The sequence below is a fragment of the Canis lupus genome, chromosome 16 (genome assembly GCF_048164855.1).
Source record: "Canis lupus baileyi chromosome 16, mCanLup2.hap1, whole genome shotgun sequence".
In the NCBI taxonomy this organism is placed as follows: Eukaryota; Metazoa; Chordata; class Mammalia; order Carnivora; family Canidae; genus Canis; species Canis lupus.
The window spans coordinates 12,864,986-12,891,972 of record NC_132853.1 but is presented as its reverse complement, the minus strand read 5'-3'; the positions used below and the strand labels follow the sequence as shown (position 1 = coordinate 12,891,972).

Sequence of the window (26,987 nt, the reverse complement as noted above, 5' to 3'; positions counted from 1 at the left end):
GGGCCCAGATGCTGACCCTGCAGAGGGTCCACCTTCCTGCCCACTACCCCAGCCGGCGAGAATCAGGCGCCCCCGGCTGTCCCTGGCTCCTTTCTCTGCTGTCCTGGCGGGCGGGTCTTTGCGTCCCTGGAGCAGCCGGCAGCCCTCTAGGATGGACATGAGGGACAGGGCAGCATGGCCCAGCCCCTTGGGGGCCAGCCTCCGACCAGGCTCCCTGAACCTCTGGGTCCTTTGCTCACCCTTACTTACATGCCCTGTTTCTCTCCTCCTAAGAGCCCAGCTTTTGTGCGATTTCCTTTGGACACTCTGCTGTCCCCCCCCCCCAGATACTCGCGTCTCCCTGGAGGGCCGGATGTGCGCGCTGGTGCCGGGACCCGTAGGGGGCGCCCGAGCCTAGCCCGATGCGTGGCCACGGCGGCCGGAAGTCCCGCCCCGGCGTCCCGGAAAGGAGGGAGGCGACGGCGGAAGTAAAATACTGGACCGCTTGGAGCTCAGCGCTCTTCTCCTTGCCGCTCCGAACGCAATCCCCGCTCTCACCGCCGACCTCAGCCCCCACCTCGACCGCGACCCCCCACTCCCGCTCTCACCGCGGACCGCGACCCCCTCCCGCTCTCACCGCGGACCCCAGACTCCACCCCGGCCGCGACCCGCCCCCCGCTTTCACCGCGGACCCCAGACCCCACCCCGACCGTGACCTCCCCCGCCCCCGCTCTCACCGCCGACCCCAGCCCCCACCCCGGCCGCGACACCCCCCCGCTCTCACCGCGGACCTCAGCCCCCACCCCAGCCGCGACACCCCCCGCTCTCACCGCCGACCCCAACCCCCACCCCGGCCGCGACCCCCTCCGCTCTCACCGCGGACCCCAGCCCCCACCCCGGCCGCGACACTCCCCACCCCGCTCTCACCGCCGACCCCAGCCCCCACCCCGGCCGCGACACCCCCCCCGCTCTCACCGCGGACCTCAGCCCCCACCCCGACCGCGACCCGCTCCGCTCTCACCGCGGACCCCAGCCCCCACCCCAACCGCGACCTCCCCCGCCCCCGCTCTCACCGCGGACCCCAGCCCGGACCGCGACCCCCCCCCGCCGCTCTCACCGCCGATCTCAGCCCCCACCCGGACCGCGACCCCCGCTCTCACCGCGGACCCCAGCTCCCACACCGACCCTACTCTCACCGCCGACCTCAGCCCCCACCCCGACCCCCGCTTTCAACCTGGCCTCTCCACCCCGCCTTCGCCGCCCTGTCTCCGCTGCGTCTGCGTCTGACACCTGGGTGACGGGAAGTCGCGTCCGGCTGCTGCAGGCGGTGGACACGGAGTACACCGCGGACTCGGTGGAGTGGTGCCCGCTGGAAGGCTGCAGGCACTTGCTGGCCTGCGGCACCTACCAGCTGCAGAAGCCGGGGGACCAGGCCGCCGACCCTGAGAGCAAGGTGCGCGGTGCCCTCCTGGCCTCAGGCCGCTGTCTAGGTCTGCGCTCCCCACGTTGCTTCTTGTGTAGGAGAGGTCCCAGGAGGCAGAGCCGACCACAAATGTCTGGCCTGCGGTGGGGAAGGCTGGAAGAGAAAAGTCTGTAGAGTCACACAGGAGATGCAGATGTGACATTGGCCTTGTGGCCAGAGGGGGCGTTAGAATGGGCACTTTTTTTTCTTTCTTTCTTTCTTTTTTTTTTTTTTTTTTTATTGTAAGTAAGCTCTACACCTAAAATGGGGCTGGAACTCACAGCCCTGAAATCAAGAGTTGTATCCTCCACCAACTGAGCCAGCCAGGCACGCAAAGTGGGCATCTTGAAAGCCCCCTGTGTGCAGGTGTGGCTCTAAGTTTATGGATGAAGCCTAGAGCAAAGAGGAAATGGGAATTTGAAGGAGCCATACCTAATCTCTTGAAGGCGTCTGTTCAGATCCAAACCAGGACACTTTTAAGAATAACTGGCACTCCAGCAACAGGTCCTAAGCCAGGACCTTTCCAGGGCAGATGAGTCCTGTTAGCCCTCTTAGAAGGAGCATTCTAGAGGGACCTGGCTGGCTCAGTGGGTAGAGCATGCGATGCCTGATCTCAAGGTCATAAATTCAAGCCCCACATTGGGTATAGAGATTAGTTAAATAAAACTTTTTTTTTTTTAAAGGCATTTTATGGGCAGCCCGGGTGGCTCAGTGGTTTGGTGCCACCTTCAGCCCAGGTGTGATCCTGGAGACCCGGGATCGAGTCCCACATTGGGCCCCCTGCGTGGAGCCTGCTTCTCCCTCTGCCTCTGCCTTGTCTGTGCCTCTCTCTCTGTGTCTCTCATGAATAAATAAAGTCTTTTAAAAAAAATAAAAATAAAAAGGCATTTTATGCTGAGTCCAGCAGAGTTTGCCTTCTTACACATTAATTGTATACGAGACAAGAGACATTTCTCCAACTTAGAGATCAGAGGTGCTGCTTCCAGGCAGAGTTCCAGTCTTTTTTTTTTTTTTTTTTTAAGATTTTATTTATTCCAGGGAGAGAGCAAATGAGCAGGGGGAGGTGCAGAGGGAGAAGGAGAAGCAGACTCCCCACCGAGCAGGGAGCCCGATGCGGGGCTCCATCCCAGGACTCTGGGATCATGATCTGAGCCACCCAGGTGCCCCCAGAGTTCTACAATCTTGGCACAGCTTTTCTTTCCCTTGATTCCTTTCCCCATCCTTTGGGTTTCTCAGTATCTTTTAGGGTAATCAGAATACATCTGTATCTTTTTAGAGTGCACCTGACCTTGATGAGCCTCAGATCCGTTTAGGTCGTCTCTACTTGTATAGTTTTAGTGAGGACAGCACTGCTTCCCCCCTGCTTGAGATCCAAAGGAGGGACACTTCTGCAATCCTGGACCTGAAATGGTATAACATTGATAACAATTCCTCTTCTCTGAAATTTGTCACGAGTGTATGTTCATTTAATCAGGGGAGGCTGATGCCTGTCAGCATTCAATAGGATGGAGAAATGTCTGAACTTTTTCATTTCTTTATTGTCCTGCCCACCTGTTGGCACTCGGAGGTAGACTTGAACTCCTTTCGTTTGCCAGTTTCCAAGGCCTAGGGTTGGTATCAGTCTGAGATTTGATGCTGGTTTTCTGATTCATAAGCTGGGGAATCTTGGGACAGAATTGTAGGCTACAACCTGGTTTGGGTTTGAAAAAACATTTTTTTTAAGATTTTACTTATTCATGAAACACAAAGAGAGAGAGAGGCAGGCAGAGGGAGAAGCAGGCTCCATTCAGGGAGCCCAATTCAGGACTTGATCCCAGGACCCCAGGATCACACCCTGAGCCGAAGGCAGACACTTAACTGCTGAGTTAAGTGCTGAGTCATCCAGGCGTCCTGATAGAGCTGAAAAAAAAATTTTTTTTTTTTTTTTAAGATTTCGTTTATTTATTTACTAGAGACACAGGCAGAGGGAGAAGCAGGCTCCATGCAGGGAACCTGATGCAGGACTGGATCCCGGGACTCCAGGATCACACCCTGGGCCGAAGGCAGGGGCTAAACCGCTGAGCCACCCAGGGATCCCTTAGAGCCGAAATTTAAATAATAAGTTACTGAGGTTCATAATGCTCTCCTGTTTTCCGGGCATATCCTGTGTTCTGACTGGCGTATGAATTCTTTCCTCAGGTGCCACATCCCGGTGGCCGGCCATGCCCTCTTGGGTGTGGCAAATGCTGGTGGGTCCATTGAACTGCTCCGCTTGGTGGGATCTGAGGTCAGTAAGTAAAGCCAGGAGTTGTGGGAGGTGGAAGGCATCTGAATGGAGAGGATTTGGGCATGAGGTTTTGCTGCTGCAAACCTTTTTGTAGCATGGTTCTGTTCAATGGCAAACTTTATCAGAACACATTCTAGTCTAGCATGCAGTCTATTTTACGTTATTGGGTCTGCATCTAACTCTAAGAAGACGTCACCTTTTGTGTCAACAGGGGAAGGGCTAGTGGCAGGGTATTCATTCACCTGTCCATGGACCAGCATTCTTAGGTTGATGATGCTGGGGCCCAGAATAGCAATGAATTTCCTATGTGAAAGTGGTATTTGTCACCCATAATTAGGAAGGCATATGTTTCCCATATGGCTTTCTCAGAGCATTTGGTATTGATCAGTACCACACATTTGCAAAATGACTACATCTGATTGTTGGAGGATCAAGAGAACAGGGAAGTGAGTAAACAGCCCACAAGACCAAGCCCTGACTCAGTGGGAGGGACACACCCTAGCATAGGTGTGCAAGTGAGGCTGGAGCAGGTCTGCTTGCTGTTGGAGTTACAGCAGCTGAGGGCTGTGCATAAAGGGCCTTGCTGCCCGGTCTCAGGAATAAGGGAGGAAATACTTTGGGAAAGACTATGGGCCCCTGAACCAGATTCTGGCAGGAGCAGAGAACCCCGGGAATGGACTCTGAGGAAGCAGCCTGCTGGGAGCCTTTTGAGAGAGTTAAGCCCTGTTCAGGTTGCCAGGGTAATAAAAAAACTTACCTAATCTTAGAAAAGAGAAATGTTTAATGGCTAGTTGTGGCTTCTGAAAAGGAAACTAAAGGAAAGATCCTGTTGTAGCTGTCCCTGAAGACAGTGTGTCCCAACATCCCTTGAGGTCCGGAGGGGTGGGGAGTGTGTGCCCGTGGTGCTTCCTGGAGCCCATGTAGGTGGCAGGACTGTGCTGGGAGTGCATGGACAGTGAGGGGGTCTGAAAAGCAGAGAGACCGGTTTCCCCTGAAGCCACATGTGTGGGAAAGTCCTCCTGTGAGTGTGTGAGCTCCTGGAGAGCAGGGGCAGGCCCCCAGTGCCTCCCGTTCTGCGGTGAATGAAGGGCTAACACACTTGTTCATCTAGCAGTAGATGAGGGAGTGATGGCCCCTGAGGAGTTGTCGTCTTTCCAGGTTTCTGGGCTGTTTTCCTTTCCCTGTTGCCCCTTTCTCCCCCCACTGAAACCTTCCCCCCTGGGACCCTTCCCCCACTGGAACCCCTCACCTGGACCTCTTCCCCCCACTGGAACCCTCCACCCTGGGACCTTCCCCCCACTGGTACCATCCCCCCCAACCTGGACCTCTCCCCACCCACTGGAACCCTCCCCCATCTGGACCTCTCCCCCACACTGGAACTCTCCCCTACCTGGACCTCTCCCCGCCCACACACTGGAACCCTCTCCCCACTGGAAGCCTCCCCCCACTAGAACTCTCTTCCTACTAGACCGCTTACACGCTGGAGCTGGTTTCCTGCTTTGCCCTGGAGAGGCAGTGCCTGGCCTTGTCTCTGGATTGGTCCACCAGGAAAACTGAATGGTAAGGGTTGGTGTTGGTGAGCAACCCCAAGTCTCTCCTCTGAGGATGCAAGAGAGGGTTGAAACCTTGTACCAGCCTTGATGGCGGCTTCCCAGAACTGGGAATATCACTACCAGTCCTAATGTAGAAAGAAAACGTTCCAACCTTTCAGATAAAAGGGATGATGTTTTCATCAGGAGAGCTGACACTGGTTTATTTTGACAAGCTAAGTGGTAGTTTTTGGTTTCTGCCAGATGCCAAAACTCCTTCACAGGCACGTCCACATACCAGGTCCGTGGAGAACTTCTCCCATGACAGGTCTCGGGTGTCACCAGTCAGGAACCAGAAGAGGGTGATGAGTGGGGTCAGTGAATACATTCAGCCGGCTTACTCTATTGGTTCCCTGTGTCTAGGGCCAGTGACCAGCCCTTGAAAATCATTAGCAGCGACTCCAAGGGGCAACTCCACCTGCTAGAGGTGAATGAGGCGGGGACCAGGCTGCAGGATTTGGCCTCATGGCATGCCCATCAGTTCGAGGCCTGGATTGCTGCTTTCAATTACTGGCAGACAGAAATAGTTTATTCAGGTAGGTATTTCTCCCCATGGGGGAGGGAGGGAGTGGGCAAGCATGGCACATGGTGAGGCCGTGACTCCGGACGTGTTGGCATCTTGAAGACCCTTTGTGGAGACAACTGTAGTTGCTATTCATTACTTAGCTGTCCCTTAGAAAGTGAAGTGCACTTGGCTGCAGGCTTGGGGTCTTGGATACCCCAACCCCTGTGTTGGAGTAGCAGGAGCCCTGCCTCCTGCCACTCTTGGTATCTGATCCCTTGCTCCAGCTGTGAGAAATCCAGAGTTCCCACATTTTTCACTGCTATTTCTAGGCCCAATGTTGACTTTGTCATGTTGGATTTCCAGTTTGTCTCCTCTTTTTTTTTTTTAAAGATTGATTGATTCATGAGAGACAGAGAGAGATAGAGAGACATAGGCAGAGGGAGAAGCAGGCTCCATGCAGGGAGCCTGATGTGGGACTCGATCCTGGGTCTCCAGAATCACGCCCTGGGCAGAAGGCAGGCGCTAAACCGCTGAGCCACCCAGGCATCCCCCAATCTCCCTTTTTGGATAGTTTACCTTCCTGAAGAAAAGCCCAAGAGATGGGGGATCCCTGGGTGGCTCAGTGGTTTAGCGCCTGCCTTTGGCCCAAGGTTCGATCCTGGAGTCCCAGGATCAAGTCCCACATTGGGCTCCCGGCATGGAGCCTGCTTCTCCCTCCTCTGGTGTCTCTGCGCCCCTCTCTCTCTCTCTCTCTCTCTCTCTCTCATAAATAAATAACATAACGGGCCCAGCTTTTTCCACCCTGTTAGGACTCTGCTCCAGAAGCATCACCACCTGTCACTCCCACGGCTGCTCCTCCTGTCTGTGCACAATGTGGCCCTCATGGTCAGCCTGGGGCATGATCCTGGAGACCTGGGATCGAGTCCCATGTTGGGCTCCCTGCATGGAGCCTGCTTCTCCCTCTGCCTGTGTCTGTGCCCCTCTCTCTGTATCTCCATGAATAAATAAATAAATAAATAAATAAATAAATAAATAAATCTTTTAAAAAAAAAAAAAAAGGTCGCAGGGCCTTGCAGACCACAGGAAGGGCTTTGGGTTTTGCTTGGAATGAAACAGGAGCACTAGCAGGATATGAGCAGAGAGAGGGATGACATTTTCTGACTTGTGGAAATAGACTGTGAGGAGGTCAGGGCAGAGCCTGGAGGCCTGCATGCAGGTGGTGGCAAGATGGCCTCAGATCACTCTGGAAGCAGTGCACAGGAGGGAAAAGTGGTAGGACTTGGGATATATGTGTGCAGGTGGGTCAGGATCATCAGGACATCCTGGTGCACAAATGTGGGTGTGAGACAGAGGAGAGACCGGTGTGTAAAGACTACAACCAGGCAGCCTGGGTGGCTCAGCGGTTTAGCACTGCCTTCAGCCCAGGGCATGATCCTGGAGACCTGGGATCGAGTCCCATGTCGGGCTTCCTGCATGGAGCCTGCTTCTCCCTCTGCCTGTGTACTCTACCTCTGTTTCTCATGAATAAATAAATAAAATCTTTAAAAAGAAAAAAAGGCCACGACCAACTTCCTCTGTGCATCTGCCATGGAATGGCAGCTGATACCAAGGCTCACCTGCAGGCATCACACCCAGTGCGCTGGCTCTGCTGGTTGACTTGTCCTGTTTGTAGTATGCTCGGTAAGTATCTGTGGGATGGGCAGGTAGTTGAATAAAAGGTAGATAGGGGGTATGGGTAGGTGGGCATATGGAAGACTAGGTGGATGGATGGATGGATGGATGGATGGAGAGGTCACACTTAGGTGGAGAGGTTGTTCTTTTGCTTCTTTTCATCCTCCCTGTTTTTCAGCCTTGCTCCCTTCCTTCAGGATACCCACCAGCATCCTATACCTTATGGTTGCTTTTCTTCAAAGACTGCTTGTGGACTAGGGGGCCAGCTTCCCCTTTCTTCCCATTTTTTCAGTTCCCTAAGACAAGCACAAGGGTCGTTTTTACTGCAGGATTACAAAGGGTACTTCCCTTTAAAACACATGGGGGTGTGCAGAAGGTTCCAGAAACATAAGAAGTGCTCATGTTCACTGTGTCCTGCATGTAGTTCCTGTTCGGAGTTCTTTGATACGGTGACTTTGGTTTGCGACAGCCGGGAGCAATGATTGCTGGAGCCTAAAGAGAGGGCAGTTGAGCCATGTTGTAACCTGGAAATTCTTCCCCTAACCTCTTGGCTTTCCCTTTTATTCCTGTAGCCTGAGCCCCCCAGCCTTTCCTGTCTCCTCTGCAGGCACCCTCTTCTAGTCTGAAGACAGTTCCAGCACAGGGCTCTTCTGCGTGGGGCAGCCTAGAACCGCTGGGAAGTCATCACAGGGGTTTCCTCACAGGCGTAAATGCTCTCCCTGAGAAGTGGCTGCTTCCTTTATCAGTGGGCATTTCTGTCTCCACACAGGTGGAGACGATGGCCTTCTGAAGGGCTGGGACACCAGGACACCCGGCACATCTGTGTTCACTAGCGACAGGTAAATTATCTAGGGACCAAACCTCCTGTCCCTTCCCTGTGGACTTTGCACTGGAGATGTGCCCCTGTGGAGGTGCTTGCTCAGCCCATGCACTTTTGCCTGTAGACACTCCATGGGTGTGTGCAGCATCCAGAGCAGTCCCCATCGTGAGAACATCTTGGCTACGGGAAGGTGAGTCCCTTAGGGTTGGTTCACAGGGGTCCATCTTCTACCTGTCACTTCCTTTCCTCATGTTGACCATTGCCATGTTGTTTAATTGGACGACTCTCATACCAGAGTGTAGGTACCTGGGCTTGGGGAAAGGAGACTTTGTCCTAGAGGAATGAGTGGCGTGGGCTTCCCTGGGAGATGTCCCCTGCCACCCAGGGCCTTGGGGAATAAGTGGGTGTGGGCTTTCCTGCGTGATCACTGTGCTTGATGGGTTTCAGCTATGATGAGCACATTCTACTGTGGGACACTCGGAACATGAAGCAACCATTTGCAGACATGCCCACACAGGGCGGAGTGTGGAGGCTCAAGTGGCACCCCTTCCACCACCACCTGCTCCTGGCAGCCTGTATGCACAGTGGTTTTAGGATCTTCAACTGCCAAAAGGCAATAGGTGGGTAGGGGCCCCACGCAGCCAGGCCTGGGGTGGGGGGTGCCTGGCTTCCTGCCCCATTGTTCTACCAGGCCCTTCCCCCAGGCACCACACCTTCCTAGGTTCACACCCTCGGTCTCAGCAAGGCGGGTGTCTGGGCCAGCTCCCAGCCTCAGTCTCCAGCACTCTGCTCCTTAGCCACTGTTCTTACATAACGGGCCCAGCTGTTTTCCGCCCTGTTAGGACTCTGCTCCAGAAGCATCACCACCTGTCACTCCCACGGCTGCCCCTCCTGTCTGTGCACAATGTGGCCCTCATGGTCCCATGTTCCCAGCATGCCACAGCCCTCTGCTCACATTCTCTGGGCATTGCCTGGCAGTGGTCAGACTCTGCCATGCCTGAGCTACACGAGGGGATGGGGGGCAAGAGCAGCCCTGGGGGTTGCACTTTAAGTGCTACAGTGGGTTCATGGCATTGCCAGGGAAACCATGGCCTTTCTCTAGCCAGTAATTCTTTATTGTCAGAACTTTCTCAGAGCACCTGCGGGGCTGAGTTGGTGAAGTGTCTGCCTTCAGCTCAGGTCATGATCCTGGGGTCCTGGGATCAAGTCCCACATCAGGTTGCCTGCTCAACGGGGAGTCAGCTTCTCCCTCTGCCTCTGCTGCTCCCCTTGCTTAACACTCTTCCTCTGTCAAATAAATATAAACAGGTAAAGTCTTTTAAAAAAAAAAAAAAGAATCTTTTCACATAATTTTTCTCTTTTCTCAAGCCCCCAGTGCCCCCTTCCCCTCCTCATTCTTGGTTCGTGATTCCCCCTCCCTCCTTGTCCACACAAAGAAGTGGTTAGAGACACCAGCTCACCAGCACCTCACCAGCACTGTTCTGAAGGCCTGTCTCTGCGGAGCTGGGCTAAGCTCCAGGGCTTCCTGTTCTGCCTTCCGTCCCCCGTCTGTCCCGCATCCATTCTGCTAGTTACACCAACATGCTGTTCTCATTGAAAACCATGTGAGGGCTTCTTTTTTAATGTGGGTATTTACAGTGATCAGTTTCCCTCTGAGCACTACTTTCCCTGGATCCCACCAATTTTGGGAGATGGTAGGTTTTCATTCATCTCAAAGCACTTTCTAATTTCCCTTGTGATTTTTTTCTTTGACTCATTAGTTATTTATGAGGTTGTTGTTTAATTCTACATTTTTGTGACTGTCCTAAATTTATTTATTTATTTTTTAGATTTATTGATTGATTGACTCATTGATGAGAGACGCAGAGAGAGAGGCAGAGACACAGGCAGAGGGAGAAGCAGGCTCCCTCAGGGGAGCCCGATGTGGGACTTGATGCCAGGACCCCAGGATCATGCTCTGAGCAGAAGGCAGACGCTCAGTCACTGAGCCACCTAGGCGTCCTCCTAAATTTCTGTTACTGATTTCTATTTTTATTCTTTTGTGGATTCTTTTAAGTTTATTGAGAATTGTTTTGTGTTTGTGGTTGGGTCTCAGCAGTCTATGTGCTCTTCAGAAGAGTGTGCTCTGTGGCCGTGGGCGGAGTGCTCTGCAGATTCTGTTCAAGTGTTCTGTTGATTTTCTGGCTGATTGTTCATTATTTTTTTATTTAAAAAATTTTTTTAAGTAATCTCTACACCAACATGGGGCTGAAACCCACAACCCTGAGGTCAAGAGTCACCTGCTACCTGAGCCAGCCAGGTGCCCCTGGTGGCTCTTTATTTTTATTATTTATTTAAACATTGTTTTTTTTTTTTTTTTACTTATTTGAGAGGGAGGGAGACAGTGTGTGGGCATGCATGCACATAGTGAGGGGAGGGGCAGAGGAGAGGGAGAGAGAGAGTGTGTGGGCACGCATGCACATAGGGGAGGGGCAGAGGAGAGGAAGAGAGAATCTCAAGCAGACTCCTTTTGAACAGGGTGCTGGACATGGGGCTCCATCTTACCCCCCAAGATCATGATCTGAGCTGAAACCAAGAGTTGACACTCCACTGACTAAGCCGCCCAGGTGCCCACACTGGTTGTTCATTATTGGAAGTGGGATAGTGAAGTCTTAAACTGTCATGGTTGAATTACGCATTTCCTCCCTCATTCCTATTCATTTGTGCTCATGTGTTTTGGGGCTTTGTTGTTAGGTGTATGTTTATGATTGCAATTTTGTATGTTGTGAGGATCCCTCCTCTTTCTAGTAACCGTGTGTGTTGGAGTCTATTCTCTCTTAGGGTTGCTGTCTGCATGGTGGTACATCTTCACTGTCTTTGGCTTTCAGTCTGCTCATAGCTTGGAGTATGAAGTGTGTCTCCTGCACTGGTTGTGGATTGTTGTCAGCATTTTGACATTCTGCCTTCCTTAGTGTGCTTCATCAAGAGGCCCATGATGCCACTTTGTCTCTTTCCTGCTGATAAGGTTAATTTGGTCACCTGGTTAAGGTCTCCTCTGGGTTTCTTCACTATAAAAATATTTTTTTCCTGTTTAATTAATAATAATTAGTCTGTGGTTAGAGTGGTTGAGCCTTTGTTTTCATCAGACTTCACTCAACCCATTGATTCTTGCCTGAATCAAATTACCATAATTGCAAACTGGTGGTTTTCTATTATTTTTTTAAGATTTGTTTATTTGAGAGAGAGTGTGCATGGGTGCATGCAGGGAGGAGGGGCAGAGAGAGAGAGAGGGAGAGTCTTCAGCAGACTCTGTGCTGAGTGTGGAGCCAAGCGGGGGCTTAGTCCCACAGCCTTGAGATCACAACCTAAGCCAAAACCAAGAGTTGGGTTCTTAACCATCCAGGAGCCCCTATTATCATTTTGTCTACATTTTAAAATTAGCACTCTTTTATAAGGAAGAGCTTTAGTTTCTTCCATATATCTGTATTTTTTAACTGCCTGTCTAGATGCATGAATTTTTGTTACTCAGTGGGCCATAATGTGTTACTGTCATTTACTCATTATGTTTACTTTGTCCTAGAGTTTTCCCACGAAGCCCCCTGAAGCCGTCTCCTGTGTCCTGTTCACGTGTCCCCACTGATTTTTGAGTACTTCTTCGATTTTTGGCCACCAGGCCGTCCAGCTGGTGACAGTTTCCTAAGTTCACATCCCCAGCTCACCGGCCACTAGTTTTCTGTGGCTGCTCTTGCTATCCTTGGCCTTGCCCTGGCCCCTAGTACTTCAGGTGTGGAAACATCTTGTCATTTCTTTTTCTGGTCAAATGTTGCTTTCAAACCTTCCACAGCTGGACTTCCTTCCAGTCCTGCCCTCCAGCCTCAAAGTTGCCATAGCAACTCACCATAAGGAAAACTGCTTAAACTCTTTGGTGACTCCTTTCCAAGCTCAAACCCAGACTTTATGGAGCATGCAGAACTCTGCAGGATTTTGACCCTCCAGACATGTCACAACTCCCTGATGGCATTTCAGCCCTGGTCACGTTTGTGGCTGCCCAGTGGTGTCCTGTTCTCTACTTTACATATGGTTGTTCTCTGTTTCTCATGCATCCCTGTCTCTCCCAGCTGGCTAATTCCTTTGTCCTTGGCTTTGAAGTCTTAACTCAGAGACTTTTGCCAAGTCCTCTCCAACTTGGAAAGGCACCCTGGCCCATGTGCTTCTGTAGCCAGACTGATTCATCTGAGGCACGCACATGCACTCACTACAAGATGAAGGTGTGTTTTCTTCTCATCTGTCTACTTCTTGAGGATTCCTTTGTGTGATACACGCAACACTCGTTGCTGACAAATGAGTGGCTGCTTTTAGCAGTCTCCCTTTGAGAGTAAGCAGGGCCTCTTGTTTGGGGGTGATAAGATCAACCCTGGGTAACATTGAATCTCCTGTGTTCTCTCACTCCAGACGAGAAGCAGGAAGCCTGCACAGTCTCTGTGTCCCACACGTTGTCCAACTCATTGGTGTATGGAGCTGACTGGTCCTGGCTCTACTTTGGCAACCTGTCCCAAACCCACCAGTCATACCACTTAGGGTCCTCTCCCTGCAACAACTCAGGAGCCAGGGCAGCACATCTCTGTAGCATGAAGGCTGTATACCAGTCACCAGCACCCTCTCTTCATCATTTAGCAGAGGATGTTGAAGAGGATCACTCCAAACTGAGAACTCTTCTCCAGCCACTCACAGAGGATATGGTAAAGAGTGGCACCCGGCTGCATACTGCAGGGGCCAAGTTCTGTGACCGTGACCTCTATCTGGAAGCAGTGAACTCGGATGCTGACCTCCTCGCTACTTGCTCCTTTTATGATCATGTTCTTCACCTCTGGAAGTGGGAGAACAGCTGAGCTAGGGAAGAAGTTGGTTGATTGAAGTCATAAAGACCATTTCCACAGATAAACCCAAGTGCGACTTTGGTGAAGTGCCCTCAGATCATCTCGTTGAGTTTTCCTGTATTCCACAGGTGACTAGAGGGTTTGGTGCACCTCAGGGGCTCTACGGTGTCAACGGTCAAAGAAGCTCTTGGCTTCTCTGAAATAAACCTTAACCAAGTGGTGACTCTGCCTGAGAGCAAGAATTGCTAGCTGTTGTGGGAGGGAAGGGTCTTGGTTCCCAACTCAAACTTGTGTCTTGTGGGAGTTGGACATTCAGTTCTTCATACTTTTTTTAAGTAAAACTAAATGAAAGTCTGCTTTTCATAAAGCTACCTAACAGTTTTATATGAACATTTAAAAAGATCACCTCATTACAGCATGGTAAGTACTTGTATTAGCCTCCTGTGAGAATAAGCAAAGGGAAACGTGTGCGCCATTGAGCGGCCTTAGCGTGTCATAAACTTGAAATACATTGGATCAGTGTGGTAGATTTATCCCACTTACCCCTTGTGGCTTTAGTATCCTTAGGGGCTTCCAAAGCCTAGACACAGAGTAGCTCCAACACAACTTGAGTTTGTGACTCCTCTGACTGCCAAACTTCATTCTGTGTTTCTGGAAAGCACAGTAGTAGGAGTGTAGGCCAGCGTGGAATTTGTCAAATGAGTAGATACAAATATAAACAGGCGTTCTGAGTCAGGAAACACCTTTTTAAAAAGATTTTGAGAAAGAGCACAGGGATGCAAGCACAAGGGGGCAGGGGTGGAGGTATAGTGGGAGAAGCAGGCTCCCAGCAGGAAATCTGGAGGCAGAATCATGGCCTGAGCTGAAGGCAGATGCTTCACCCAGGGAGCCACCTGGTGCCCCAGAAAACACATTTTTTTTTTTTTTGCTTTATTTCTAATGAAAGTATGTCAGAACATGTAAGAAATTACTCTGATAAAATGATGGATTCCTAGCTAATGCATTTATTTCAGTAGAAGAATTTGGACCCATCTGTAGGGTTGAAGGTATTTAACACAAGGATCAATGAAATGTTGGGCAGAACACAAGAGGCCCGAGGGACTCTGCACTGAATGGGTGAAGCCAAAGGGGAAAGAGGCTAGATTACTGGAGGTGCGCCCGCCAGAGCCGTTGCTTTTGACCCCATGAATATGCTCCTTTGACTCCGGGTGATGGACGGTGGGGTGTGAACCGCCTTCCCTGTGCCGCAGACGCTGTGGGCGGGGAACGACGGCTTCCAGGTCCCCGGGCCGGCCCTGCTGCACGCTTCCATCCCGCCGGGGTCAGCCCCGGGGACCCCTAGCGCGGGAAGTTCTTGGGGTACAGCTGGAAGAGCTTGCCTTCCTGGGTGGGCTCGAAGCCGTACTTTTCCAGCTGCTGTGGGTCGAAGGCGCCGTCCCTGAAGTCCTTCTCGATGGCAGGTGCCACCGCCTCCCGGAACAGCTGCTTGGCCGTCAGGGGCTGGTCTGTGCCCGCCGGGACGCGGTAGTTCACGTACGGCTTGAGCCGGAAGCCGGTCAGCTCGGGCACCACCAGCTCCGGGACCATCTCCTTGACCAGCACGAACTTCCCGTCGCGGCCGTGGACGCCGGTGCCCTTGGCGCCGCGGCCCTTGTAGAAGGTGCGCGGGCCCCGCTTGCTGGTCCACCTGCTCATGCGGTCGGCGCCCCGCACCAGGCAGCGAGCCGCCTCGCTCAGGAGGCCCATGCTGAGCCGCGCCCAGGGGACCGCTGTCCCGAGCCGCTCACGCGCACGGCCGCCAGCCGCCCCGCCCTGCGCTTCCGGCGCCCTTGGCGGCTTCCGGCGGCCCGCGCGGCTTCCGCGCAGCAGCAAGAGCAGCTCCGATTGGCTGGCTGCGTCCAATGCACAGCCTCGGCCTTGCGAGGGGGCGGGACCTCCGGGCCCCAGCCAATGCACCGGGAGGCGCGGCGCCGGCCGGGCGGTGGAGGCAGTGACGGGAGCGCGGGCGTCGGGAGCGCGCGGTCCCGGTGAGTCGCCGCAGAGCGCCCCCCGATGGCCACGCCCGGGGCCTGGCCCTGTGAGGAAGGGTAGCCCGCGGCGCCCCCAAGCCGTGCAGGACGCGCCCTGCCCCACAGGCTTCACGGCCGGCGCTGCGTGGGGGGAGGTGCAGGTGGGGGCGGATCCGTGTCCTCTCGGCCGCCCGCACGTTAACCACGCCCCCCGCCCAGACACCGGCCCCCGCGTCCCCCAGCCCCGAGGACCCCCTGCAGTGACCCCTCCACCGGCATGGCCCCGATGCCTACCCACCCGCCGCTGCCCGGGCTCGCGGCCCCTCTGTCCGGCAGGGCTTAGGGAGGCTCCGTGAGGCGGCAAGGGGCGCGAGACCTTCCCTGGGACGCCCTGGGCCTTGGGCGCCCTTGGCCTTGGGCGGGCCCTCTCGCCGCTGCTTCCCTAAAGGTCCTGGGAGACCTGGCTCTTCCCGGTGGACCCCTCCCTAGGTCGTCCCCCTCGGGACCCGGCACGCCCACCCCGAGGGCCCCGCCACACTGGGGAGGAACCCCTGCTGCAGGCTGGAGGCTGTCGAGGCTTCAGCACAGCCCCCGCCCCCGGCCCCCCTGCAGCACCCCCCGTCCTCCCTGTGGCCAGAGGCTAGGGCATAGCTGCCCCCGCCCCCGACTCCTCCCCCCTGCAGCCCCGACCCCCACCCCCACCGCAGCCTCCTCCCTGTGGCACTCGCCCTTGACCTGCAGTTGTGGGTTCCCGGGCAGCCACGGAGCTGTCTACAGAGGGGGAAGCGGCTCTGGTGCTTCTCTTGGTGGAGAAACAGCTTTCCATCACGGTTTTTCTTTCGGTGCAAACATAATTTAACTAGAGAGGGAACCCAGGGGAGAAGGCTGCAGGCGTTGCTCTGCCCCAAGAGTGAGAGTTAGGGGAACACTTGGGGTCCTTTGAACCCTTTTCTTTTCTCCTTGACTGTTTTTTGTTTTGTTTTGTTTTGTTTTGTTTCATTTTTAGCCATGACGCAAGAGGAGGATGCCAGCCCAGAGGTATGGGGCTGGAGGGTCCCAGAGATGAATCAGAGCCTCACAATTCCCAGTTAGGGGCACTTGTGCACCAGGACAAAGGGTCTGCATTTGTTCTGTGGGCAGCTCCTTGAAGTCTGTGGAATGGAAGTGGCAGCCTGGGCCCTTCTGTCCACTTGTCAGAGTCGAGACCCTGCCGTTGCCTCCCCTGAGGTCAGTTCCCACTGCTTCCCCTGAGGACTCCTGTTTGTTTTGACTCCGAGTCCTTTGTCACTGGAACATCTGTAGCCACATCACAAAGGCCTTTATTCCTAAAGCAGAAAAGTAAATGCATTAGAACAACCATAAAAAGCCTGATGCTCAACCATAGGAGATTGTATAACTAGGTTATGGGCCACCTGGGTGACCCTTTCCTCCAACATCCTTGCTTGTCCTCGAGGTGGTGGCTGAGCTCCAAGGGACACACCTGAATGAGGGGCAGGCTGTGAGTGCTGTCACGTTGACAGTGGTGCCACACCGTTAGGTCAGGAGAGGCTGGATGCCTCAGCTCTGCAGCAAAGCTCCCACTGCTTCCATTTGCCTGCTGGACCAACTTCAAAGGCCAGCTTTTCTGGGCCACTTACTTATCCTGTCTCGTGGTAGCATTCTGCTTTTGAGACCTTTTTCTGAATGCCCTTCCATTTCATTGGTGTCTGGTGCTCTCTCTCTCTGAGGGATCAGACAAGCTACTTTAGTCCTTGGCGCTTGTGTGGAAGGTTGAAAGGATTAACAGGTGCCCCTGCCCCATCGTGTTCTGGCTGCCTGGGGGGAGGTGTGTGGATACCAGGAAGAATGCAGGGTGGCTGCTTGTTTGGCTGGTTTTTCTTGCTCATTTTCATCTTCCTCTGGTTGAGGACTCAGCCAGCATCCTCCATATGGGTGGCCCCAGCCATGTGCCCACTCATCACCCTGCACTCACTTTCTTCTCTTCCTCCCTTCCGTGGGTCTGGGCTTCTGAAGATCCATTAACTCCTTCCCTGGGAGGTGGTCGGGGAGCAGGCATGGAACCTGTGAGCGGGTATTCAGGGTTCTCAAAATCCAGATGGCTCCTTGTTTCTCAGCCTTGCTGAGCCTAGGCTTCCACATACCCTGTGACCAGCAGCACACAGTCCTGCTGACCCGTGGCCAGCCAAACTTGCTCCTGCAGACTTGCATCTGAGGGACTGGAGAGCTGAAGGGTTGGGACTCACAGGCAATAAGGATGCCAAGGGCATTTGTGGTGACACAGCACAGCTGCCGGCCCTGCCCAACTGCCCCCATCCCGTGGTGGCTGGGGGGGGCGGATCCTTCTCTGTGTCTCCTGGACAGGCGTGCTCAGAGGAGCTCAGCACCCTGGAAGATCACTTCTTGGGGGGCTGCTAACTCCTGAACCAGTGGCTCTCTTCCTTCTGCCTGGGAAGCCAGGGCCACCCCTGTGTGGCGCTTCCTGACCACGGTGTTCTCCTCAGGATGCCTTCTGTCTGAGCACCACCCTGCAGTCCTGGGGACTGTCGCTGACAGAGCGGCATTCACAGTCCACCATGGTAACTGTCTCCAGTGCTTCCTGCCGAAGGGTTGGGGCTGGGCGGGGGGCCTGGATCCTGGCTTGTCCCAGACCTTGCAGAGTGGAGAGGGGCTCTGTGGCAGCCTCGCTGATGGACGCTCTGTCTGTCCTTGCCCAGCTGCTGGGGATTGTGATTGGAGCACTCCTAGCCCTGGCCCTCGTTGGCATCACCGTCTTTTTTGTGTATAGAAGGGTTAACCGATTCCGTGAGTATCTTGCTCCAGCTTTAAAGGGAAGGACAAGGGCTTGGGAGGGTGGGGGAGGTTGGGGGGACTTGCCCGTGTTTTGAGCTTCTGGGAGCAGGCCTCAGGCCTGTGCTGGGGACCCTGGGCCCGCGGAATTTGCGTATGTTTCCAGTTTTCTTGGCTTACATTTCTGAGCAAGACTTGGTAAGAAGAGATGTGAGTCTTGCTCCCCTTGAACCACCCTGTGCTGGCTCGGGCCAAGAGGCTGTGGGCCTTTCCCCCACGCCACGCGCTGTAGCAGGGGCAGTACAGGCTTGGTGTGTGTGCCCTGACTGCCGCCTGGTAGGGCCCATCGCCCCCATGTCCCTGCCGCGGCTCAGGAGGCGCCTCTGCTCCCCTTGCAGGACAGGTACAGCCCACTCCTCAGTACAGGTTCCGGAAGAGAGACAAAGTGATGTTTTATGGCCGGAAGATCATGAGGAAGGTTAGTAACCTGTGCTGCAGGCCCCAGTCCTATAGGCTCCCTTGGGGTGGGGTTCCCAGCTATCTGGGCTGTTAAAGGCATGTGTGTCTTAGCTAGCAACGAGAGCGAGGACAGAAGTCCCTTTGGGGAATGTCCTGGGGCCTAGAGGGTCCTGGCTTCAGTGCTGAAACTGGGGGTCCTGCCAAGATTTGGAAGCTGGAAGGCCTCACTTGTCAACCCACGTGGAGGATTGGTGGCCTGGTCCAGCCCTTTCTGGTCCCCCTGGCCCACTCCGACTCCCTGAGGGCAGGGGGATGCGACCCTTACTGTACTTGAAATAACTGCTGGCTTTTTAGAGTAGCCGTTACTTATCATGTTTCTCTGGATAAACAACTAATTCATGTTCTCCATAGCAAATTTGAAATGCCACAGGAGAAGGCATGTGAATCCTTGTGTGGGCCTCCCATTCTTCCCAGCATCAGGCTATGACATGGAGGCCCCCTGGTACCACTGACAGGGGCTGTGGTGTGGGCCTCAAGCCTGAATGCTGCCTCCTCCCAGCCTTGTGAGGAGAGCCACGTGGGCTGACCCCAGTCATCAACCCGTGGTCCTGCTGAAGAATGTGCAGTTGCCAGGCCTGGGTTAAGGAGGACGGGAGTGTGGTCCTGTGGTGCCAGGTCACCTGAAGGGAAGCAGGACTTGGGACCACACACCTGCAACTGACACCACGGGACAGGCACTGAGCGGGGAGCAGGGGGCAGTGGCTGCCCGAGGGGCTTGCTGACAACCAGGAACCAGGGACTCTGCACTCTCACCACCACAGGGTAGATGAGCTGGTCTCAATGGGGAGAAGGGGCAAAGAGCTTTCTAGACCCAGGATGATCATGCAGGGACTCGGATTCTAGGCGACAGGGCAACAGGATAGGATGGGGTCGGCCTTTTTTTTTTTTTTTTTAAACATTATTTATTTGAGAAAGGATGTATGCATGAGCAGGAGGGGCAGGGAGAAGGAAAGAGAATCCCAAGAAGGCTCCGCAATGAACACAGAGCTGGACACAGGGCTCGATCTCACAACCAGCTGGCCACCCCGGAGGCCCAGAGCCAGCTTTTAAAAGCCTGTGGAGCAGCCCCAGTGGCACAGCGGTTTAGCGCTGCCTGCAGCCCAGGGCGTGATCTGGAGGCCCTGGATCAAGTCCCACGTCAGGCTCTCTGCATGGAGCCTGCTTCTCCCTGTGCCTGTGTCTCTGCCCACCCCCCTTCATCTCTATGAATAAATAAATAAAATCTTAAAAAAAAAAAAAAAAAGCATGTGGAAAGGGGCTGCTGTGCCATCATGACAGGAGAGGCTAAGCATCTGCCCTGCAGACAGAGAGAACATAGGCCTGAGGACGCAGTGCTCTGAGAGCGCTGGCTGTTTGGGGATATGGCCACGAGGTGCTCCACTGTCCATGGTACCAGGGATGGCTCCCCATGTCTGGGGCAGACAGGGCCAGCAGGACCAGAGCCCGGGAACTGATGTCATGCTTGCAGGCAGCCCACAAGGCAGGTCCTGAGGGCTGTGGCTGACCCCTGAGGCTGAGTCTGGGTCCATTAGGTCATGGGGTCAGGAATCGGCCTCTCCCTTCACCCTGCAGGTGACCACGCTGCCCCACACGCTTGTAGGGAGCACGGCCGCCCCCCGGCAGCGGGTGAGGAAGAGGACCAAGATGCTGTCTCTGGCCAAGAGGTACTGGGAATGTCCTTCAGACCACATGTGCCCTGGCTGCCCTCCCTGGAGGGCACTGGGGAGCCTGCCTACCACCATGGCCCCTGGCTTCCCCACCTCTGGGTTTATAGTGCTCACACCAGCTGCTTCGACCACCTTTGGGTGCCAGGTGCACGAATCTGCTTTGCAGGATTCTGCGTTTCAAAAAGGAATACCCAACCCTGCAGCCAAAGGAACCACCACCGTCCCTGCTGGAGGCTGACCTCACGGAGTTTGATGTGAAGAATTCTCACCTGCCGTCAGAAGTTCTGTACATGCTGAAAAATGTGCGGTAAGACGGAAGCTGCGTTGGAGGCCTGGGGCCGTCAGTGCTATGTCCTATTGTATTGTTTGCTTGTCAGCACTTGCATCTTGAGAAGGAAACCCCAAGCAGGTACAGGAAGTGTGTGGCGAGATGGAAGCTACAAGCCTGGGCTCCCTTCCACCTATGCCTGGAAACCCCATTCCTCTTTCTCGCCTGGCTTTGCTGTCCCAGGTTTTGTGTACACCTCTGGTTCAGAGTCACAGTCATGGCTCAAGGGTTCTTTGAGCGGATGGGAGAACAGTTTATGAAAATTTCCGGATTCAGCTTCTGTCCTGACAGTGACTCAGGTGGCTAGTGCTGCAGGGTCTGCATGTCCATGACCTCCCACTCTGTGGATCTGGTCCGCAGTGCTGGCGGCAGTGGCTGTGTCTCCATCGACCTCCTCCTCTCCTTCCTGGAAGATCTCCCACATGTGTTGTGGTTCTTGCAGGGTCCTGGGCCACTTTGAGAAGCCACTGTTCCTGGAACTTTGCAAACACATGGTCTTTGTGCAGCTACTGGAAGGGGAACATGTCTTCCAGCCAGGAGAGCCAGATACCAGCATCTACGTGGTGCAGGACGGGCGCCTTGAAGTCTGCATCCAGGACGCAGTAAGAGAGCCTGGCCACATGTGTCAGTGGGCTCAGGGAGTGCAGAGCATGGTAGAGAGTATGGGTCTGTTGTGGTTGGATGGTTGCCTTGCTAGGTAAGCTCTACACTGATCGTGGGGCTCGAATTCATGACCCTGATATCAAGAGTTGCACGTTCTGCCGACAGAGCCAGCCAGGCATCCTTGTTGTGTTTTTACTTACATGTCTGCCATTTGAAAGATGTTTTAAAGTTTTCTATTGAAAAATTAGTATAAAATTTTACATTTCGATTCTTTGGGGAAAAAGGCACACTTTGATGTCGAAAGCATTGGCACACAGTGTGTATGCCCTTTGCTGTTGGTGCATTCCCTCTCCCTCACACATGGGCGGTGCCCGCTGTTTAGGGGGTCTGGTGGCATTTGACCTGTTCAAGCCTTTTAAGGTGCCTCTTCCATCTCCTTGGAGTACCCCCAGTGGTCACACCCCTGCCTTTTGTGCAAATTTCAGTGTAGTGACCCAGTGTCTGCTCTCAGGACAGGCAACAGTGGTTGGGTGGCCCAGCTGGCCTTTGGGGGTGGGGGGGCTGAGCCTCCCATCAATGGACGATTCTGCTCTGCTTCCTGAGCAGGATGGCAGTGAGGTGGCGGTCAAAGAGGTTCTGGCCGGAGACAGCGTCCATAGTCTTCTCAGCATCCTGGATGTCATCACTGTGAGTCCCCCGGGTGCACTCAGTGGCCAGGGGCTGGCCTAGGATGGGAGGGATTCCCCATGGGTCAAGGGGGTGTTTGGGAGCCATGTTAACTGTGTTTGAGAGGAGCTGGGCATCTGCTGATGCGTTCTGGCTGTCTTTTAAGTGATTAATTTTTGGACTGAATGACACATGCGTGTGGCCCAAGATTCAAAGGGGACAAACATCATAGAGTGAAAACACTTCCTAGGGGGGGCCTTGCCCTGGATCTTCTGTGCTCATGGTATCTCTCATTCTCAATCTTCTGCTGTTGATTGTTGGAGTGGATGGTTTTATGTGCATGTCATTTTATGTATTTGACTGGCAGAGACTTCCCAGATGTAGGGTGTACCGCCCCCCACCCTGCCCGTGTCCTCACCCACCATCCAGGCATTCATCTCATGTTTGACCTTTGCCAGTCCAGCCAATTACAAAATAACATCTCACATCATCTTGTGATTTTTAAACTTACTGTCATGGAGCATCTCAAACATTTGCAAAAGTAGGCAGAATAGTAAAGTCAACTGTGTGTGCACAACTGTGTGTGCTGCAAAAAGTCTCGGCTCAGCGCAACCATTCCCTTCTCGTTAACTAGAATTTAACATCTAATTTTCTTTTTTTTCTGAGTAAAATTTCTGTACAATGAAACAAGATCTTAAGTGTGTCCTACCTGAGTTTTTTTTTTAAGATTTTATTTATTTATTCATAGAGACACAGCTAGAGAGAGAGAGAGGCAGAGACACAGGCAGAGAAGCAGGCACCATGCAGGGAGCCTGATGTGGGACTCGATCCCAGGTCTCCAGGATCACACCCTGGGCTGCAGGCAGCGCTAAACCGCTGCGCCACCGGGGCTGCCCTCTACCTGAGTTTTGATTATGTACACACCTGTGTAGCTCAAAAGGTGCATTTGATTGTCACTTTACCTTTGAGGTTATACTTCCTGCTTTGAGTTTTAGCTGTACATCAAGGCAACTTGTACCTCAGTTTCCCCCAGATGGACATTGCACAAAGTGGTCTCCAGAGCAGTTAGCAGACCTTGACAAGGATGCATCCATGTGGGGCTAGAAGCCTGGGTACTTGTGTGACACTCATGATGGGTGGGCCCTTTGGTGAGTGTCCTTTGATCTAGCCCTGAGTTCTTGTGCACATGGATGACAAACTCCAGAGACTTTGGGGGTGTCCACGGTGTTACCCCATCCCTATTAGGCTGGTACAGACATGCTTTGAGGTGTGTTAGGGCCTGGGGTAGAGGTATGGATAGAACTCTGGCATCTTGCTCTGCTCCCAGGACCTGGTGTGTATTCACAAGATGCTTGGCTGGCGCTAAGAGGAATACCACCTCCTCTGAGCAAGGCTGACCCACTTGAAAGGCCAGTGCATGGCCTGGTGGCAGCCTTTGCCTGGAGCATTGTGCTGGGAGAGGGCACCCAGATGTGCAGGGCATGTCCCCATGTGGTTCCATAGGACTCTGGCTGGTGTGGGTCAGAATCTGTAAGGTGCACTGTGAGTCTGAGAAGCCCAGGAGGTGTAGACAGATTGTTTACATGGAGATAAATTAGAGTTATGCAGCTCTGTACCCTCCCTCAACCTTGGAAAGTGTTAAGCAAACTATAGCTTTGGTGGAGGCCCTTCTTGGTATTTATTGTCTGCAGTGATTCCTGGTCTCATTATAATTTTGGGCTTGGGCACCACATCTTGCAGCCCCAGGAGATGTGTGCTGTGAGCAGGGCCTCCCCAGCCTGCTGCATTCCTGTCCTTCTCCTGGGGCAGCTTCCTCCTGGGGTGGGTAAGAAAACAGCAATGTTTCAGAGAAAATAATTCTGTATTGTGATTAACTAATCATCTGGAAGGACATCATTTTTGCCTAATCAGACATTTGTGTCTGTCATTAAAAAGAATTAATTCTATCCAAGTAACATAGACAAATTCTAAGCACAGTTTTGGTGTTTTGTGAATCACAGTTCTCTGTTCCACTGCCCTTCCCTAGAAAAGCCACTTCCATCTCTTCTAGGTTTTTTGTGCAGTGTGCTTCCCTTGCTCTTTTGTAATCCTCCCGTCTTAGATTCGTGTGAGCTAGTTAGCCTGGAAATGAGGGCAGGCTTTCCTGATTGCTCTACGGGCCTCCCCACTCCTCCCACCCAAGCAAAGCCACACTCATGCAGGGTTGATCGCCTCAATGAGGTTCCTTTCTTGTTTTTCCTGGAGTTAACAGCTGCCTTGGTTTTTGGGTTGCTTCGTTTTTTGTGTAGTCATGGTCTGGTGCCCTGCTCCAATGCCCTCTGAGTTGGGGAGAAGCCCCCAAGCACCCATCTTCTTGTCCAGCCTGACCTCCCTGGGCTGGCTCCCGATCCTCTGGGGTCCCCGCTCCTCATCTGGGTCCTTTCCTTCTGTCTCTATGGGGCCCTCACCTCCACTCCCTTGGCCAGCTTGCTCGTGTTGGTGGAGCAGTTGCTGTCTGCTTTCTAAGAAGGGTATGAGGGAGATAGAGTTCTGAAACCTTACAAATCCAGAATTGTCTTTATTCTGTGCTACCTTTACCTTTCTGTTATACTTTCTAGGAGATTTCTTCCACTTCATTTTCCAAACCTCCTACTGAGTTTCTCATTTTTGTCACCACATATTTTATTTTACTTTTTTATTTTTATTCTATTTAGTTTTTATTTATTTTTAAAAATCTTATTTATTTATTCATGAGACGCAGAGAGAGAGAGAGAGAGAGAAAGGCACAGACACAGGCAGAGGGAGAAGCAGGCTCCCTTCCATGCAGGGAGCCTGACGTGGGACTCGATCTCGGGTCTCCAGGACCACACCCAGGACTGAAGGTGGCGCTAAGCCACTGAACTACCCGGGCTGCCCTATTCTACTTAGTTTTTAAAAAGATTTTATTTATTCATGAGAGACACAGAGAGAGAGAGGCAGAGACACAGGCAGAGGGAGAAGCAGGCTCCCTGCATGGAGCCCGATGTGGGTCTCTGTCCCAGGAATCCAGGATCACGCCCTGAGCTAAAGGCAGACACTCAACCGCTGAGCCACCCAGGTATCCCTTACTTTTTTTATTTTTAAATTGAATTAAAAATTCAGTTTAACTCACAGTGTAGTTAGCTCATGGTTAGTGTAGTTTCAGGAGTATAATATAGTGGCTCAGCACTTTCGTATGTCACCCATTGCTTATCACAAGTGCACTCTTTCATCCCCATCACCTATTTCACCCATCCTCCCCTCTGGTTACCATCAATGTGTATAGTTAACAGTCTGTTTCTTGGCTTCTCTTTCTCCTTTGCTCATTTGTTTTGTTTCTAAAATTCCACATGTGAGTGAATTCGTATGGTATTTATCTTTCTCTGCAGTCAGATGTTCTACCCCTGAGCTGTAGTCCTTGTATTTGTCTTTCTCTGACTTATTTTATTTAGCATAATACTCTCTAGGGGCACCTGGGTGGTTTAGTCTGTTAAGCACCCAACTCTTGGTTTCAGCTCAGGTCTGATCTCAGGGTTATGAAATCAAACCTGACATCAGGCTCTGCACTGAGTGTGGAGCCTGCTTGAGATTCCCTCTTCCCCTCTGTACCTCCCCTGCCATTCAAGTGTACTCTCTCTCAAAAAGAAAAAAAAAAAAAAAAACTCTAGATCCATCCACGTCATTGCAAATTGAAAGATTTCATTCTTTTTTATGGGTAATATTTCATCATATACACACACACACAAATACATACATGTACACATACGTATAAGTATATACACCTACCACACCGATTTTCTTTATCCATTTATCAGTCAACAGGCACTTGAGTTGCTTCCATATCTTAACTATTGTAAATGATGCTGCTGTAAACATAGGGGTGCTATATATGTACACATATGTGTGTGTGTATACACATATACATTTTGCATATATGTATTTTTTTAACTAGTGTTTTCATATTCTGTGGGTAAATACCCAGCAGTGGAATTACTGGAGTCATGTGGTGATTCTAGTTTAAATTTTCTTCACATCCTCACAAACACATTGTTTCTTGTGTTTTTTTATTTTAGCCACCATGTTTTTTATTTTAGGAGCTCTTCCCTGCCCCCCAATTTTTTAAATAATATCTTATTTTTTTCACAGATGCAGTAAGATGAGGTTTTCTTTTACTCTCTGTGTTTTCTCTCTTTCTTTTGGGTCTCTCTTCTCTGTTTACTTTGGCTTCAATCTTTCCTAGCAGCCCGTTTGTGTGGAGTGCCATCCATGTTGACCTGCCTAGGTAGGCAGGAGTCTGAGCCCCACATGTGGAACCAGAGTGGCCAGTCAGAGAAAGAGAAGGACAGGAGCCTCCCACAGGCGAGAATGACATGTGAAGGCAGAGCAGTGGTCAGCGCATGAGAGGGCCAGGCGGGCCACACAGCCTCTGCTATAACTGTTCAGCTTGGCTGTCCCTGTGTCCAATAAAGATTTATTTACAAAAACAAGCAGTAGGTAAGATTTGGCCCTTGGGCTGAAGTTGGCCCACTCTGGTGGCTGAGCGTTACCTGTCAGGAGTAGATGTATCAGGCTCAGCAGCAGCATACAGCAGTCTGGGCTGCTGAAAATGTTCTGTACCTCATTTGAGTGCTGGGTATATGGGTGAGCCCTGGTGTGCTCAGGTTTGCCCCAAGGCTCATTGCAGGAAGGCAACAGGGGGCCCACAGAGTGGCATCTACAGGTGTTTTCTCTAAAGCTGAATCTCAGAGAGGTGTCTGCAGTGTCCTGCCAGAGTGGAATTGGCTTGGAATCAGGGAGGGAGCGTGGGGCTGCCCCATCCAGGTAGATGGACGCTGTCCTCCTGCCCAGGCGTGAGCCCTCGGCTATGCTGAAGATCCTATGCTCTGAGCCGTTTGCTTCACCATCTGCAGAACCCCAGTGGCCAGCTGCAGGGCGGGGAGGAGGCTCAGGCCCTCCCGTGAGGGTGGGTTTCACGTCTTGCCTCTCTGCTCCTAAAGACAACAGCTCCATTAGCTGCCAGTCTGTCATTTACTTTTCACCAGTTTCCATCATTGATGCATCTAGTCTTCTCTCAGCTTTTGTCCTGATTCTTGGAGGTTTGTATTTTTGTAACAGAACAGAGATAAGTGGACATGCTATGAAGACCTCCCCTTCAAACCACCATCTCTCATGGGAGGTCATCTTTATTACCGTCCTTTCCAACTGAAGTAGCAAGATAGTCTTTGGATACCTAGGCAATTTTGATTCTTTTACTTTTTTTCCA

General features: G+C 52.6%; 3 protein-coding genes and 1 long non-coding RNA gene across 15 annotated transcripts in view; 2 read left to right on the top strand and 2 right to left on the bottom strand.

Moving 5' to 3' along the window:
• The first annotated feature begins 386 nt into the window (after window positions 1-386).
• DPH7 (diphthamide biosynthesis 7) lies at window positions 387-13,519 on the top strand. Of its 7 annotated transcripts, none has more exons than XR_012008505.1 (11): window positions 387-556; window positions 736-1,432; window positions 2,718-2,851; window positions 3,620-3,707; window positions 5,176-5,267; window positions 5,660-5,832; window positions 8,242-8,311; window positions 8,417-8,482; window positions 8,740-8,912; window positions 10,810-11,296; window positions 11,852-12,539. XR_012008505.1 is itself a non-coding variant. In XM_072778886.1 (11 exons), exons 1-10 carry the CDS (start codon window positions 402-404, stop codon window positions 10,854-10,856), a joined length of 1,695 nt encoding a protein of 564 aa, XP_072634987.1. In that variant the 5' UTR covers window positions 387-401; the 3' UTR covers window positions 10,857-10,898; window positions 12,724-12,862. The 7 variants fall into 7 exon arrangements, 6 of the variants coding, with proteins under 6 accessions (XP_072634987.1, XP_072634988.1, XP_072634985.1 ...); XM_072778886.1 differs by lacking the exon at window positions 11,852-12,539 and adding an exon at window positions 12,724-12,862 and having other exon boundaries at window positions 10,810-10,898; XM_072778887.1 differs by having other exon boundaries at window positions 10,810-10,898; window positions 11,852-11,912.
• LOC140606068 (uncharacterized) lies at window positions 9,386-13,801 on the bottom strand. The gene is made up of 2 exons (XR_012008506.1): window positions 13,692-13,801; window positions 9,386-9,579 (listed from the first exon to the last, which is right to left on the bottom strand). It is a non-coding gene; the product is annotated as an uncharacterized lncRNA (long non-coding RNA).
• Window positions 13,802-14,132: 331 nt separating this feature from the next.
• MRPL41 (mitochondrial ribosomal protein L41) lies at window positions 14,133-14,992 on the bottom strand. Its single transcript, XM_072778891.1, has one exon. The coding sequence runs from the start codon at window positions 14,892-14,894 to the stop codon at window positions 14,487-14,489; it is 408 nt and encodes a 135-aa protein (XP_072634992.1). The 5' UTR covers window positions 14,895-14,992; the 3' UTR covers window positions 14,133-14,486.
• Window positions 14,993-15,054: 62 nt separating this feature from the next.
• PNPLA7 (patatin like domain 7, lysophospholipase) overlaps window positions 15,055-26,987 on the top strand; it is a 64,677-nt gene continuing 52,744 nt past the window's right edge. For 2 of the 6 annotated variants that reach the window (XM_072778879.1, XM_072778878.1), the window contains exons 1-9: window positions 15,055-15,175; window positions 16,164-16,195; window positions 17,659-17,733; window positions 17,872-17,959; window positions 18,343-18,422; window positions 20,036-20,127; window positions 20,297-20,437; window positions 20,901-21,060; window positions 21,668-21,748. In XM_072778879.1, the coding sequence (XP_072634980.1) occupies window positions 16,166-16,195; window positions 17,659-17,733; window positions 17,872-17,959; window positions 18,343-18,422; window positions 20,036-20,127; window positions 20,297-20,437; window positions 20,901-21,060; window positions 21,668-21,748 (747 nt within the window). In that variant the 5' untranslated portion in view covers window positions 15,055-15,175; window positions 16,164-16,165. Of the gene's footprint in view, window positions 15,176-15,299; window positions 15,319-16,163; window positions 16,196-16,233; window positions 16,385-17,658; window positions 17,734-17,871; window positions 17,960-18,342; window positions 18,423-20,035; window positions 20,128-20,296; window positions 20,438-20,900; window positions 21,061-21,667; window positions 21,749-26,987 lie in introns of those variants that run through there. The other 4 variants (XM_072778882.1, XM_072778883.1, XM_072778880.1 and 1 more) reach the window with 4 other exon arrangements.